Source organism: Malania oleifera, chromosome 2 (assembly GCF_029873635.1).
Source record: "Malania oleifera isolate guangnan ecotype guangnan chromosome 2, ASM2987363v1, whole genome shotgun sequence".
Lineage (NCBI taxonomy): Eukaryota > Viridiplantae > Streptophyta > Magnoliopsida > Santalales > Ximeniaceae > Malania > Malania oleifera.
The window spans coordinates 29,672,653-29,689,641 of NC_080418.1; the positions used below are offsets into that span (position 1 = coordinate 29,672,653).

At 37.4% G+C, this 16,989-nt stretch overlaps 1 protein-coding gene across 1 annotated transcript; it reads right to left on the reverse strand.

Annotated features, from left to right (window-relative positions):
• Positions 1–888: 888 nt before the first annotated feature.
• On the reverse strand, positions 889–10,765 carry LOC131149693 (uncharacterized). The gene is made up of 5 exons (XM_058100375.1): positions 10,440–10,765; positions 7,613–9,345; positions 2,598–3,004; positions 2,450–2,510; positions 889–2,082 (listed from the first exon to the last, which is right to left on the reverse strand). Exons 2-5 carry the CDS (start codon positions 9,284–9,286, stop codon positions 1,561–1,563), a joined length of 2,664 nt encoding a protein of 887 aa, XP_057956358.1. The 5' UTR covers positions 9,287–9,345; positions 10,440–10,765; the 3' UTR covers positions 889–1,560.
• Between the last annotated feature and the right edge of the window lie 6,224 nt (positions 10,766–16,989).

Sequence of the window (16,989 nt, forward strand, 5' to 3'; positions counted from 1 at the left end):
GAATTCGTTCTGTGAGCCAGCGAAGATCATAGATGATAATGGAGATATGTCCCGAAGGTCAAACTATTGTTTAATGAAGTTAGGAACACAATATAACCTTTGTATCATATGGCTTGAAGCGGAACAAGTTCCAAAAATGTTAAATATCATGACTCATTACGAAAGCACTGTATGATTCTAATGAAATTGCAGGGAGTAAAAAGCTGTGTACTTTATACATAGTAGAAAATAAAATTGCATGGTAACATTTTCCATGTAAATATTCCAGCAACTTACCCAGAGTTCAACTGACATTTAAAGTAGGAAAAGTGTGTAATCTAATAAAACCGTGTATGGGGGTAGAGGCTTAAATCAAGAATTTTGTTTGAATAAAGGACAAAAAATAAAAAAATAAAATTTTCATCATATGTTCTCCCTACATCAGACATTATTAAAAATAAAAATAATTCTATTATTAAAAATTTTAAAAACTATATCTCAAATATGTGTAATTAAAATTTTATATATTAGTTTACTATATATTTTATTTTTCTTTCTATTTTTTTCAATAATCAAACATTAAAAGGTGACTGTTGTACAGTTTTCCTTCATATTTTCCAAGTTCTAAACAGGCCTATCAAGATTAACTAGCAGTTTAATTGGCTTGCTGCAAACAAAACAGAAAAACACAGAAATATAAATGAATACTCCCATGAGAAATATGTCATGAAGACCAAACACAGCACTAGCGAATTGCATCACCAAAATGCAGCATGTTGTAATGGAATTGGGCCACCAGCTTTGCTGGCATCAAATAATACTCCCCGCCCCACCAACAATAAAATATAAAAATAAAAACCCATACCACAACAACAAAATATGGACATCATGCACAGAGAACCCCTTCCATCCTAGAATTAGGCAAGCCTTCTGCGGGCTTACTTTCTTTCCAACTAATCAGATTTCTCTGCAGAAATTTCTGGAGAGCTTAGTTTGCAGGTTCCACAAAACATGTCTCACAATAAAATTACATGCAGCAGTGAACATTAATTCCAGTAGCTAAAGCAAAATGAGCTACTGCCTACACAGAACCATATACCCTTCTCTATGGACCCCCTTCCATGAACTCCACTGAACGTGCAGCAGCATCTTTACAGATAGCAGCTTGCCTAGGAGTCCCACAGCTAGTGCCTAACCATGTGCGCAGCAACCATTTATTCCACAAAGTGCACAAACTTTTCCTCCACCACCACGTCATAATCATGAAAGTTTTTTCCATACAGATTCCATGAATTCGGTTTCATAAACCAAGAACCAAGATTAATTTCCCCTTCAGCTAAACCAACCGAAAGTAACTTCGCAGTAACACCCAACCAACTATGAATGGCAAGTAATTTACAGTTTGGCCTAATACACCCCCACCTTTATCAGTCTCCAATGGAAACATAATCATGTAACCATCCTTCCCTTTTGGCTCCAACAGTAATTTAGTCGTAGCCAGTCAATTGTCAATTTTTCTTGTTGATGAACATTTTATTAATTTCTTCTAATGCGAATGCAGAGCTAGGGACCCATAAAATGTTAGTCCACGAAGTCCTGAATCATCTGACCTCCAAAATGCTGCCGAAGCTGATCCTCCTGCTGCTGCAATTGCTGCTGTTGGGAAGTCTCCACATTATTTCTTAGACCCAAAGTGAGTGACACTGCTCCTAGACCCCCAATCCCAAGGCCACTGCGCTGATACGGCACGAAACCAAGCAATGACCCACCACCCATGCTTGCTGGGATATGACAGTCCACCCTTGCCCTCTTCTCCTGATTCCACTGATCAACACAAAGCCCGTCTCCTTGGCCTTGCAAGGAACCCATTCCAGAGGACTCAACATGCTTAGCTGTCCTTGCATTTACGTTGTGAGAGTTTTGGGGCTGAGATACAGAGGGTTGATCATTGCTTGGCTGTCTGGATTGTTCAGCCATTGTTGTTCCATCATTCTTTCCTGAACTTCGGTTCGCTTCTGCCGAACCCTTCGTCTCAAGCATGTGTATTTCTTCAACCATGGGCTTCCACACACGAACTCGGGCATTTATGAACCAATTTGAAACCTGTGTGCATGAAATCAGTCTAGTATCAGCAATATCACATAAGATAAATTAAATTTGCATTCTGTAGTAAATCAATGTCATTGCTTATGCTTCGTCATATGCTAGTATGAAGTATATGTAAACAATGTTTCAGTTTAGGACACTGTTTTAGGTAACATAATCCAAGTTTCAAATCTTTTGCAACACAATCACATAAATTCAGACGGGATAATCACAAAAGGTAGCAGATGCGCTAATGCAGAACTTGGCCCACAAGCTAGACAGCCTACAAACAAGTACTTGATTACACTATTTTAATCACCTAGCTTAACACAAGGACCTCACTTCAGTCATAATAATTGATCTAAAAAAGAAGTGCTGATCCTACCTGGTTTCGAGAGAGACCAGTTTGAGTGGCCAACATATGCTTGTCTGTGTCTGTGGGATATCTAGAAAATAACAAACAAATTGAAGTGACGTACATAAATTAAATCAAATTATACAAGAGGTAAAGAAGGTGAGATGGAGGGTCTCACGGGTGAAGAAAATGGTCAAAGAGCCAAGCCCTGAGTATGGCCACGGAACGTTCTGGTAAGCCTCGCTGGGGCCTCCAGATGTGTTGTTGGTGTTCATGGAGACTCATGTCAGCCCCGCCTGTTCTGTGCCTCGGAAAGCTCTGGTCAATGAACTTTAGTCTCGACATAGCTGCATCGCCTTTACTACTACTCATTCCAGTGGTGGGGAATGATAGATCCTCCCCCAAGGCTATCCTAACATGCCTGAGCTGATCAGATATGGCACTCTTTAGGCACCGAAAGTGCCTTGAAACTGTCTTAAGAGCCATGGAAATGTATGGGGTTGCAGCACTAAGACCCGCAACTGTTTCAAAGGATGAAACAACCAATTGCATCTGCTGGTGATACTGCCTGTACCTTCTGCAAACCTTTACATTGCAAAGTGCAGCGGAAAGAACACTGATTTAGTATGGTCTTTTCAAAGAAAGCACATGAATAAAATGTTAACAATGAATACATTGTAAAACTTATTAAACATATATGTAATTTGAAAGCCAAATCAAACCATTAAGAACAGAAGTTTGCAAAATGAAGTAGCCACCACCAATAATGATTAGCAATAAAAATAAGTGAATACTTCATTCAGAGGTACGGTATGGTAACACCAAGATAAACCAATAATTGAATTGTGGTGTTCTTTTGTAAGGCACTAGACAGTGTTTCTTTCAATGTTGGATTGGACCTAAGCAAAAGCCATGTTAGGCAAGTCTACTGTAGCATTTGCTGGAAAGAAAGAAAACTCGTAAGTTATAGCACTTGCTGGAAAGCAAGAAAACTTAGTTGTCAGGCAGGCAGCTCTGCCGGCTCTACAATCACATAGGCCGTTCTTTTTAACAGAAAAACGGGGCATTCACCAATTACAATATGAAAAGTTACTAGGTTTCAGGCTCTGATCCAATAAAGTCACAAATAAAATATAATAAAGTGGAGCGTTCTTCTGGTCAGTCACAAATAAAATATAATAGAGTGGAGCGTTCATCTGGTCAACAATCCTGTGAGTACATGATCCTGTAGATGCGGGGATTAAACTCCTATATATAATACTAATCCATAAAAAATGCAAGTAAAATTTGGCATCTAACTAAATGGGGAGCAGGGCGTCCACAGCACTGCTTTCTAGCTTCCTAAAAGTTCGTGCCAAATTTGAACCTATTTATTTATTTGATTTTTTTCCCCTAATGAATCAAGTCACTACCATCCCAAGCAATGAGCGTGTGATTTCTACCAACATCAGCATTGTAACCTCTTACTGAGCAGCACAGAAATATTTTGAGACATTTTGAACGAATCTCAGTAATTAACTTTGTTTCAGATGTACAACAGACCGTGAAAGACTTTGCACAATCAAACATTTCATTCACAATAAATAAATAACTACAACAGATAATTTCTTCAAGAAACCATGTAAGCTGGCACACTCCTCCCAAAATTTAACTCAAAAACAAAAAGTTGGAGTAGTCATGCTGCATGTATAATAAAATTAGGCTACAAATAAGTGAACCTGTATTGACAAAGACTACAATCATCGGAGTATAACTAATAGATGTATATGAGCTTTAAATAACTCAGAGAACAACTTTCAATATTATAATATTTGGGATGGCTCAATGTCAAACAATTACATAACTTCGGTATTTGAATCTTTGATATGGTGCGCTCAAATCTAAAATATTTTAACATTATGATCAAATTTCAGAGCCAATGTGAAGGTTAAATGGGGAGGGAGGTTCAATAATCCTAAAACAATGTCACCAACTGTTTCAAAGTAAAATTTAGATTTCATTATGTGAAATTTGATTCACGGAATTGAGTGAGGTGGGAATGAAATGGAATAAAAAAATTGAACAAAAAACATGCAGAAATTGAGGAAAAAGTTTGATTCCATTCCATTCCTACATACCAAACATACACCTAATTGAATTACAGGCTAGCTCCTTTGGGCGAACGCATCCCTACAGCAATGAATAAAAGAAATTTTGCCACGGCCAGTCACAAGAGACCAACATTATGCATTTCATGCAGTTTAGATTCATTCAAATGAAACCTATAAAATTTAGAGCATTTTCCCTTCTGTTTTTTTTTTTTTTTTTTTGAGTATTGAAGCTTTTATTATGTTGAAATAAAAAATATCTAACTCAGTACAAACCACCAATTAGACCAAACACTTACAATGTAGTAACTTTAATGTGATGGGAGTGGTGGAATTACTAAACTTGATCAATAACACACTGCTGTAAAACATAAGAACCATATTGTTTCAGATTGATGAGGTTGGATTAGTCATTAAGAGTGAATTTTGATAGCAGAGCTAAATAGGCGATGAACCCTGATTCAAGCGGCAACGGGATAGGGTGAGTAGGGCAAGGCTGGGGTAGGTAAAGTGTTTTTGAATCATATACAGATATTTAAAAAGACAAACAAAAAATAATGCAGATCTAATTATCAATGTTGGTTTTGAATATTCATACTCCCTGTGCAAATGTTTTACTAACACTAAGCAGCAGCACTGTTGCTGACTTTCCGCCTCTGCTATTTTTTCCTAAGAGACGAGGATAAAATTAATCTAATCAACATAAGAACTCATACTAAAATCAGTTAATTTCATGATCAATAAATTTATCACCTCATAAAACTAGAAAATAGAGTCGCCATATATATAAGGTGATAGTGGACGTATAACCTTGCAAAATGCAAAAATTGACTTGTGCAAAGGACTGGAGAAAGATTGGACTCATTGGAGAGAATTTGATGCGTCAAAAGAGTGCATTACTAATATAGATGTCCAAAAGTTAATGACATGGATCCTAAGACATAGGAGTTGGGCAAACTTGAGTCATGGCTAGTAATGCACGCCAAATGTCTGCATCAAACAACATATATATGCTTTTACCTGCATTGAATACCGAACCATATGTTGAAGACAAAATGAACATTGAACTCAGGTGGGCTCCTGCCATTATCAAAGGCAGTGGAGAGATATATATATACATACATATATATACATATAAAACAATTCTCTAGAGCTACATTAATTGGGGATGCTTGCCATTATTACTCATATAGTAGTTCTTGTAAAAATGAGAAACTCGCTGCCACAGCTAACTATTGCTTTTGGATGGGAGCCCAACAAACTAAATAATTGAATTATACACTCAACACAAAAACTTTAAGGGCCTAACCAAACATCAAATGCAACAAGCACTATAAATTAGAAACCAAAAATTATAACCACTCCAAAAGATCCTAGATTTAGCTATCCAATTGACTCCTAACATAAAGAATTGCACATGAGACCTCGACACAATCACAAGATTTATTTTTTTTCCCTTATAAAAGGATACAAAACCACAAGCTTGAAAGTTAAGAGATGGTTAGAGAGTAAGCCGCCACATCATATAGACACACATGACAACCATGAAGACAAAAAGGTACTAGTGATTACATGTGAAGGGATGAGTGATGTTGAACAAGTTAAAAGACCCAACCCACCAATAAGATAAGCCCACTTTTGGATGGGGTCTCAAAGAATAAATAAATAATAGAGATTGAGCAATAGAGTTCTTCACTCAATCTAGAGAAGTTTGAGGGCCCATACTGTCAAATATAAATCGGACATTCTCAGAAATGTAATCTTTTTTCTATAAATTCCCATTTAAATCTTTCCTTTTCATCAATCTCAACAACAGTGTTTCAGAAATATTTGTTTTAAGAATGATTTAGAAATTATTTCTTTCCTCCTCGACCAATTATGCCATGAGGCCTAGCTTAGAATCACAAAATAATAAAATTTCCTATCAATAAAATTGCCTACTTCCAATATTGAAAAGCCCTAAAATCTTATTCATGATTTTCTAATAGGGGCTAGGGACCCCCCAAATAAATCTTGAAAATTAATTTTCTTACCTGAAGGCAATCCCTAAGCTTGGCTGCCATTTCCAATAGGTCAAAGTTTTTTCTCCACCAATTGGAGATGACTGAGGATTAGAGCCTTCGTCGCTAAATTCCATAGTGTACTTTCCCCATACTTTGCAAAGGCGATTAAACTATATACAAGGCCTCAAATTTGGGAGGAGCTTGCAAATATCTAGAACCCAATTCAGGAAATATGTATCTCTAATTTATCATTATTTCAAATATTGTTAACTTGCACAAACCATTCACATGAAAAAAAAGAGACACTGGCTCATACTTCATTTCTAGCTTTGCAAACACAAACATGTTGTACCATTCTTTGCACATGATATTCACTGCTTTTAATTTACATCTATATATGCCACCATATAGCAAGAACCTTACATTAATCTAATTTTGTTTTAGCAGTTATTTATGTGTTTATAAGGATGCAGATACAAACTAGCTAGCAATAAGCCCTCACTATAGGAATCATGGTAATGGGAAATGCATAGAATAAGTACTATAGTCTCCAAAATAGTATTGATCAATATTGAACATATATCAAACAAGCATGGCTCAAAAATTTTCTCAATGAAAGCATACAACTAGCTTGAGCCGAACTACATAATGTACAAGCTCAAATATTTTTTTTTCTAAAAATAAATAATAAAATACTATCCCTAAAGAGTTCAAATTGATTATTTAAATTAAGAACATAATAAGCAATATTGTGCTGATAAAAAAAAAAGCACGCACAAGACAAAAACATCAGTCGCATCATGAAGGTTGAATGCTGTAACAATAATGTAATTATGTACCAGAATTGGATAGCCCACTACATCCCATTTTTTAATGCCTTGCCAACCAAAGAAAAAGAAAATCTCACTTTTCAATTATTAAACAAATTATTAAATCTTTAATGGACATGATTATTGAACACATTACTGAAATTTATTATGTAAATATATAATTCCTTTCAAATATTAATTAAATATAGTTACATTTAGTACTAATGCAAATGACAAAAAAAAAATGAATAACTTCATATAAGTTTTAACACAAGAGAAGTGGAGATGACCAACCTCCTCCAGCATGTACAAGAGCTTTGCCTTCTTTTGCTGGTACTCAGGCCGGAATGATTCAGAAGAGCTGCTTCCAACCCCAGCTTTGCCACAAATTTCTGTTAAACTGAAAATTTTGGATGATGAAACACCGTCATTACCACTCTTAGCTCCAATCTCAGTAATTTCATGATCAGCCGTAGTAAGAGCACCAGCTGAAACACAAGCCAACCCAGAACTCCTCGCACTTATCTCGCATGTTTTGGTGAGTTCTGAAGCAGCTGTTGAACTACAAAATTCATCTAACAGTAGCTGGGCGGGCTTCAAGAAATTTGAGCTTTTCAATATGGTCGCATACCCAGTGAATGGCCCAAGAGGACCAGTATTTCTGTGTGTGTAATTAGAAGTCCCCACTATGTCCTGAAGGGAGTTTCCATAACCTTTTCTCCCAATAGGTGGCTTTTCATTTGAGCAAATATCATTGCCAGACTTTATGGGCTTCAAGTCTTGAGGACTACTAATAACACCACCTCTAGAATGCACATGCAAATCCTCACATCCATAACTCTCCCCCAACCGAGCTCCCTGCATTTCACCCCGTGGATTGGACGAAAGTGATAGTGATAGGCCATTTGTATAACAATCACTTCCAGTGGCCCTCAAAACTCCGGCGCCCTTACTTTCAGGAAAACTCAATTCCCCATTCCATTGATGGCAGCCTTCAGCAGCCCGACTCGTCCAAACCGAAGCATTTTCGATGTGCAATGCACTGGATTGATTCCCATAAGTTGGAAGGAAAACAAGTTCATTCCCACTGTCACACCATGAACTCCGGCCTGTTTCCCCAACATTTCGAGGTACAAGGGAATCCATGTCCATGTCTAGCCCCTGGGTTCCAATGGGTGCCGATGTAACAACTTCCTGAAGCGTGTTGTGGTAAAGCTGAGGAGGACTGAAGTGCATTTCTCCATAGTGCTTTTGACTATCTTGGCTGGAAATTTCACTAGTGGAGGGATTGGTCAAAGAAGATTGCCCATCTTGGTGAAACCCAATATTGTAATTGCTAGGCTTATTCATGTAAAGTGTGGCTGCCGAACTCATATTATTATTAACATTAATGTCACTAAGCTTAACTGAACCTGACAAGACTTCCCCGACAAACAAAGGGTTTTGGTTTCTTTCACTGTCTGGGGAACCACCAGTATCATAATTAGCAATCCAATCACAGCTTTGGTTGGAAACAATGCTTCTCCATTGATGTGGGTCATTTGCCGAAACTACTTTAGTTGACATTAGAGGATGATGAGATGATGAATTGTTACCTAAGGCAGCATTAGCATTCTCATCTTGATGATGCTGATGATCAACCTTGGAAGGCAATAGAAGGTGAGAATTGGAAGAGAGATTGAGGATTTCAGGAGATGGGTCATAGAGGAGGGAGCCATTTCTGGGATTCCGAAGTTGAATTTGGTCATCATCATCTGGGGTTAGGGCTCCCGGATGATGATGAGCTCCCGGATGATGATGATGATGTTGACGACGGTGATGATGATGATGGAGGAGCATTAATTGGTCCAAACTGCTGTTGGCGAAGTTTGAATTAGTAGTACTGATCTGCTGTACTCTCAGCTTGTCTCGGCGACTTTGCTGCGCTACATGCAGTTCATTATGATGCCTCAAGTTACTCATCTCCATTTATTTTTGACCAAGTATTTCTCATCTGATCAGGGTTCCATGGAGGTTGCAATATTAAGCTGCAGAATTCATCGAGGGAGAGATCCGCATCAAGAATCAATGAAAGGAGGAAAACAGACACACACACACACACACACCTTCCTGCAAACCAGATATCGATTGAGAGAGACTTGTAACACTACGTACATACAAAAGGACAGAAACACATGCAACAGCACAGATTTTCAACAAGACTAACATAATCAACTCGTACACAGAGAGAGAGAGAGCAAGCGAGCAATTAACATTAGCAAGTAATGATGATCGATTATATACGAACACAAAGCACGCACAGTGCATGTGAATGAAAAAATCACATGGCCGGCCATAGACAAAGCAGGCAAACAACAAAGAAACAACAAAGAAACATACACAAACAAAAGCTACTGTGCGCCGCAGTGCAAGGAGCTCGACCGATGGAGAAATTAATTGAGAAGTTTTACCTTCCCTTCCCCCGATTTACTTTTGTAGATGGAAGTTTCGAACAGTGCAATCTCTCTACCGTTGGTAATAACCACCACAGAAGCACACTAGCTCAGAGAGAGAGAGAGAGAGAGAGAGAGAGAGAGCTCACGAAACAGTAAACCAGAGCTTCAGAATCACAGATCAAAACAAAACAGTACCCACTATAGCCCAGCTCAGGGAGCGAAGGTTCAGAAAGAACCATGAACAAACCCTACCTACAAAAGCATTAAACAAACAGACTAGCTAACGTCAGCCACTGAAACCCTAACTTGGAAATGGACCTAATGATTAACCCATACATCAACTTTGATCCTCAAGCTCTGAAGCATGAAGCATGCATCCTAATGTAATCTATTATAAAAATAAATATTTTATATATATATATATATATGTGCATATATTCTACTTACACCTACGGAACCCATAATCATGAAAATCATATCATATTATAATAATTAAAAAATCCAAAAAAATCCAAAAAAATTCAATTACCAACAAGGAAAATTCAGCAAAAATCCCATCTGGGCAAAGCTCTACAAGCAACAGTATTCCACAAGAAAGATCAAACTTGACAAGATCTTCATATTTTAAGACAGAAGCGCGAGACAGGCGTGTGACACGTATCATGCGGCTGGCATCCATTAATTACCTCTCTCAGCTCTCTGCAATTAATTCTTTTTGCCTAGATCACCCGATCAGATCCTAATAATCTTCAGACCGCCCCTTGCAGCACGAGGCAGCCGCCTCCCGCGGCGTAGTTCCGGCGGAGTTTCAACAGGTGCGGTCCGAGCGTACTGTGTGGGTGTTGGGACGAGGATGGTCGTGCCCTGCAAAGTGGAAATTAAGCCAATAATTGCCAGGGGATGATCGCCGTTAGCTTTAACGCTTGCGCCATCGAGCACATTAACGGTCTACGTTAGCCGTTATATTTAACGGCGGAGACAGGTGTGTGTCGCCCTCTGAAATTTGGCGACCCCTTTCTCTCTCTCTCTCTTTTTTAACCTATAGAAAAAGGTGTGGGAAGAAAAAAGGTTGGGGGACTCTGAGAATAAGGCTCGGTTGGGCAGTGTAATTACGGAAATGCCACTGATACTGTACGAATGTGCATACGTGCAAACAATAGGTGCGTCGCGGCGCGGTCAAGTTGCGCGCGGAGGGAGGGAGAGAGAGCGCGCAAAGGACAAAGCGTAATTAAAGGTCTCCTAGTCCAACTCTGGTTGCTGCAGAGTGCAGTGGCAGTGACTGATATAGCTTCACGTCATCCCTACTTAGTATCTAGGAAAATTAATAAATTACACATTTATACTCTACTTTATCTTGTTGCCTAAACATAAATATATATTTTATTTTTTAAAGCTTGGCATTTTTAGTATGTTAGTTTGAAAATAATATTTTAACTATAAAAGTAATTTTCATTGTTTTTTTTTTTTTTAAAGAATGAAGGGCAGAATATATAATTATAGAGACGATGTAAGAGCAACACTAATTATGAAATTAATTAAATAGTAAATACGTTCCTCCTCATGTATCATCAATCCGACCACTATTTACATTTTTTCTATTTTTAAAAGGTACTTTTAAATATCATTCTTAAAAATTATAAAAACATAAATTAGAAATAAAAATTAAAAAAATAATAATAGAAACTAAAAATTATAAACAAAAAATAAAAATTAACAATAGAAACCAAAAATATTTAATGAAACCACCAAACGTTTAGAGTGATGAGTATTTTCTATTTTTAATGATTTACAGTTTGTATACATTAGTTGTGATTATAATAGAAATGGAAAGAATATACAAAATTCAATGAGGTCAATCTCCTAGAATTAAGTGTCAATTATATCACATATGAGAGGCCTTTAATTGAAGCAAGTATCCTCAACACCCCCCTCCCCATGCAAGCTGAACATCGGACGTGGAGCTTGGATCAAAAGAAGTCAAATAAAGGCTTAGGGACCCTCTTTGTGAAGATGTCAACAACTTGTAAGTGAGAAAGCACACACTATGTGTGAAGTTTGCCAACGACAATGGGTTCGCGAAGGAAATGGTAGTCTAATTTGACATGCTTGACCCGCTTATGAGAAACTGAGTTGGAGCTCAAAAAAATCGCGTTTTTGTTCTCGCATAAGAGAAAAGGCCGCTGTGGAAAGGAAACCCTAAGGTCACGAAGGAGATGTGTAAGCCAAAGAATTTCAACGATAGTGAGGGTAAGAGAGCGATACTCAAATTCACAGTTGGAACGAGAGATAATTGGTTGCTTCTTGGCACTCTAGGAAACCAAATTGTCGCCAAGATAAATAGAATAATTAGAAGTGGAACGATGAGTATCCGGACAACCAACCCAATCAGCATTAGAGTAAGTAATGATGGCACCAGGAGAGGCGAATGGGCTAAATATTAAGCCAAAGTGGAGTGTACCCTTAACATAGCGAAGGATACATTTAACAACAAGAAAGTGATCTTCAGTTGAAGCGTGCAGAAATTAACTAACAGAGTCGACAACATAAGTAATATTTGGACGCGTAATGATCAATTATTGAAGTGCACCAACAAGAGATTTGTAAAGAGTGGGATGGGAAACAACCATAGGAGTATGAACAGGCTTGCTGCCAAGTAACTAAGCCCGAGTAACAATATCATATGCATATTTTAGCTGATCGATGAAGAGACCTTAGCAGTGGGTGAAGCTTCAAAACCAATGAAGTAACTGAGGTGACCCAAGTCCTTAGTGGCAAACTTAGAATTGAGTTTACAAGTGAAGCTGTCAATGAGAGGCAATTTTTTCCTTATAATAATAATGTTGTCAACATAAAGAAGCAAAGAAATGATATCAGACTTCTTATAAAAGATAAAGAGAGATGGGTCAGCACGACTGCAATGAAAATCAAGATGGATTAAGAAAGAACTGAATCGTTGAAATCAGGCATAAGGTGCTTGCTTCAGACCATAAAGAGCTTTCTTCAACTGGTAGACATGATTAGGGAAGCGAGGGTCAATTTATCTAGGAGGTTGTTCCATATAAACATGTTTAATGAGATTACCATTGAGAAATTCATTTTTGACTTCAAGTTGGCGAAGGGGTCATTTGGTCACAACAAAAGAAAGTACAACATGGACAGTAGTACCCTTGATAGTAGGACTGAAAGTGCTAGTGTAGTCAATACCAGGTAGCTGTGTATAGCCTCTAGCAACAAGTTGGGCTTTGAGACGCTCAATGGATCCATCGGGCAAATATTTGGTCCAGAAACCCCATTTGGAGCCCACAATGTTGTTGTTGGCGGGTCAAGGGACCAAAATCCAGGTACGATTATTTTGCAGCGCTTGAACTTCTTCAACCATGGCTACGAGTCAAGCAGAATTCTTAGCAGTAGATTTGAATCCTCTAGGCTTAGTAGCTGCTAGAAGAGTAATAAGCAAACCAGAAGATCCCAAGGAACCAAGGTTTGTTAGATGACGAGTCTTGAAAATACCAATTTTAGCTCTTATAAGCATAGGATGAGGACCTTATGGAAATACTACAGTAAGAGTGGAATCAGCATCATGGGAATCGACACTAGGCCCAGAAGGAGGTGGGCTAGGCTCCATGTGTTGCAAAGAGGAGACACAAGAGAATTATGAGCCTACAAGGACTCATTCACTAGTTCAGTACAAATAAAACAGGGGCTAGATCCAGATTGAGCATGTGTGGGGAATATGGCTCAGAGGAACGAAGTGGATCTGTATGGAGAAGATTGGGTTCCAGGAAATTGGAAAATTGTAGTGAGGATATGGGCTGAGTTTGGGAAGTAACTGGGAAAGGAAAATGATTTTCATCAAATTGAGCATGTTTGGTGATGTATAGCCTAGAGGTGGAGGGGTCAAAGCAACAAAACCCTTTATAGGAGGGATCGTAACCCAAGAAAATGCAAGGAATACCGTGAGGGAAAAATTTATTAAGCATATAATCACATAAACAAGGGTAGACACCGCAAACGAAAGGATGAAAATTTTCATAATTTGGGGAGTTACCATACAAAACCTTAAAAGGTGATTTACCTCCAAGACAGCGGTGTGGGCAAGTGGTTGATGATGTAAGCTGCAGTGTTAAAGGCGCCAAACCAAAAATGAGGAGAAATGTGAGAATGAAAAAGAAGGGCCAATCCCGTATTAGTCACATGATGGGGTTTTCTTTCTGCGCGACCATTTTGGGAAGGTGTATAAGGACAAGAGAGTTGATTGTGAATGCCAGAATTAAGAAGATGAGTTTTAAAACAAATGCTAGTAAATTCAGCACCTTCGTCACTTTGGAAAATTTTTATACGAGCAGAATATTGATTTTCCACAAGCTTTTGAAATTGAATAAAAATATCATAAAAATCATATTTTAATTTCAAAGGGTAAAGCCAAGTGAAGTGTGAATAATCATCAATGAATAGAACATAGTAGGCGAATCCCAAATTTGGTTTGACGGGGGAAAGGCCCCATATAATCGAATGAATAAGATCTAGCGCATTAGACAACTTATGTTCATTACGAGAATAAGGCAAACAATGATTTTTCACAAGTTGACATGTACTAATATAGGAGAGGGCAATAAAGACATAAGATAAAGATGCCCTTTTTTTTTTTTATTCAAAAAGGAAATAACAGAATGATTCACATGTCCAAGTCTTGCATGCCATAAATCATATGAATAATAAAGAGATTTATTTTTAAGGACATTTTTAAAAGTGGAATTTCCACAATCAAACACACATAAGTCTCCATCTCATTTACTGATTGCTACACCCTTCTTGTTTTGTGATTCTAAATAGTAAAAAGATTATTAGTAAATGTAATAGATAAAGGAAAATAGATGTTAATTTACTAATTGACAATAATTTTTTTGTGAGATGAGGAACGACCAAGACATCTAATAAGTGGATATTTTGGGCAAGAGAAATTGTGCCGATATGGGTAATGGGTAGAGACACACCATTCTCGAAAATTACACAATCCTTACCCGTGTAGTTATTTGAGTGATTCCGTTGAGATGGGTATGTTGTCATATAGGCTAAAGCACCAATGTCCAAGAATCAGTGAGATTCTGAAACTTCAGAGAGTACACACAAATTGGTAAAGGCCTCGACAAATTGAGCAGAAGGCTCAATGCAATCATAGCACTGGCAGCACCAGTTAGCATAGTGACCTTCCATCCGACAGATCTAACATCATGGAGGACGATGCCCCTGGCTAGAGTAAGGACTTCCTTGTTGAAAGTTGAGGTGTAGTCCCAAGAGGAGGGTGAATTGGGTTTAAAAATTTTCTTTTAAATCTTTTTATTAATTCTTAAACTCTTTTAATTCTTTCAATGAATTCTTAACTTTTTGTTGATTTAACTTTTTGTTGATTTAGCAATCACACAAAAACTTAGTTATTTTTATTCAATACACAACCACACAGCTAAAAAACTTAATTAACCAATCAACCAACCACAATATATTCAACCAAGATATGAGATTCAGGTTTTATACAAGTTTCAGCTTTTACAGCCCTATGTATGTTTGTAAGCCCAATAAATAATGAAATTTGATTTTGCTTTCTCAATATGATGTGCAATATAAAATCCAACACTCTTTCCAAAAGTTTAGACTTTAAATAAACTTTAAGTTCAAGAGTCTTAGGGTGTTAACTAATCAGCGTACTCCCTTACGGTTTCCGCAAATTATTGATCAACCAACGTACTCACTTTTGGTTTCCACAATCCTAAAAACAAATTAAACTTCAGTTTATTTAATTTCCAAACTACGTAATATTTATGATTATGAAATTTAAAACATCCACGCAGTTTATAATCATGTTTGAAAAATAAGGAGTAAGGGAAAGAGAAGGAGACCAAGGTTTTTACGAGGTTCGGTTAATCCCTAGCCTATGTCCTCGCCTTTGGCCAATGCCACCAAAGGATTCACTAAACCGTTCCTTTCCGGGTGGAACAAACCTTTTACAAGCGATACCCCACCCTCAAACACTCCTTAAGTAGGCTAGAGCAAGACCTTTCCAAGCGATACCCCACGCTCGGTCACTCCTTCAGTAGGTTCGAGCAAGACTTCTCCAAGCAACACCCCATGCTCAGTCAACAATCCAACAACTTGGAATCATCACGATCTACAAAAACAAGATCAAGAATTTGTGTGCAAAGAAATACCCACAGATAGGGCGAATTAGTACAATTTCAAACTATATACTTCAATAAAAAATATCAACAAGAAAATAAGATAGAAGCTCAAGATATGATATCGCCAAGTTTCTTCTCTTAGATAAGATTCAATGGTTCAGAATTCATAAAAGAATCACCAGTTGCTTCAGAATGATCACAACAATTCGATTTAGCAAGGTTGATTAAGAGATAGCTTTGAGAGTATGTGAGAGTTTCAGTTTGAGAATAGATTATCAATTGCTTGGTAATGTTTGATTTCACAAACTATGTATTTATAGGCTTAGAAAAGTAATTTCGTGTTGCCCAAGGTTACTTGGAGTGTCCCCCAAGGTCTTATATAATTTGGGGAGCAAGAAACTTAAATTTGAATTTTAAAACTTTTAAAATTTCTAACTATTAACAGTGTTCAAATGTCTAAGGTACTTTAAAACTCTAAAAAACTTAACTGGATACAGGGTCAGGCGTCTGAGGTTCATACTTCAATCGTTTGGGCCTCTACTACCAAGATTTTGACAAAAAAATCTTCAGAAGACTGAACTAATTCTTAAGTTGTCTGAGCAAATTTTTCAGACATCTAAGGTTTTATCTTCAGTCGTATGAGCAAACAAAAACCAGTTTTTCATATTTGTTTTTAGAAACCTATTTGCTCTCTTGCTTTTGTTGATTCGTAAAAATTTTTCCCAAGGTTTTTAAGATAAAGTCTCTAATTCCATATGACATTTTGAAATGAAGTACTTACATCACATATCCTAAAGCCTTAGTACTCTAAGCTTTGTAGTCTTCCAAGATATTTGACTTTGAGTTTCTTTTGACTTGAGCTTGAGTCAACTTTAGATATCTTCATGCTTTCATCATATTGGTGTTACTTGAGCTTTTGTTGGATCACTTTAAATTTGAATATGACTTGTTTAGACCTTTAGTGATCTTGAGGTTGCATTTATACTTTCTTTTGAATGTGTTCAAATATTCCTGCAACACATCACCACTTTACCAACATATGTTAATCCATCCTTCATTTGTT

Excerpts from the sequence above, each read along its gene's own strand:
- LOC131149693 (XM_058100375.1), bottom strand. The coding sequence starts at position 9,286 with ATGGAGATGAGTAACTTGAGGCATCATAATGAACTGCATGTAGCGCAG. Across the intron at positions 2,511-2,597 it reads TTTGACCATTTTCTTCACCC|ATATCCCACAGACACAGACA; the intron begins GTGAGACCCTCC and ends GTTATTTTCTAG. Across the intron at positions 2,083-2,449 it reads CTGGTCTCTCTCGAAACCAG|GTTTCAAATTGGTTCATAAA; the intron begins GTAGGATCAGCA and ends TCATGCACACAG.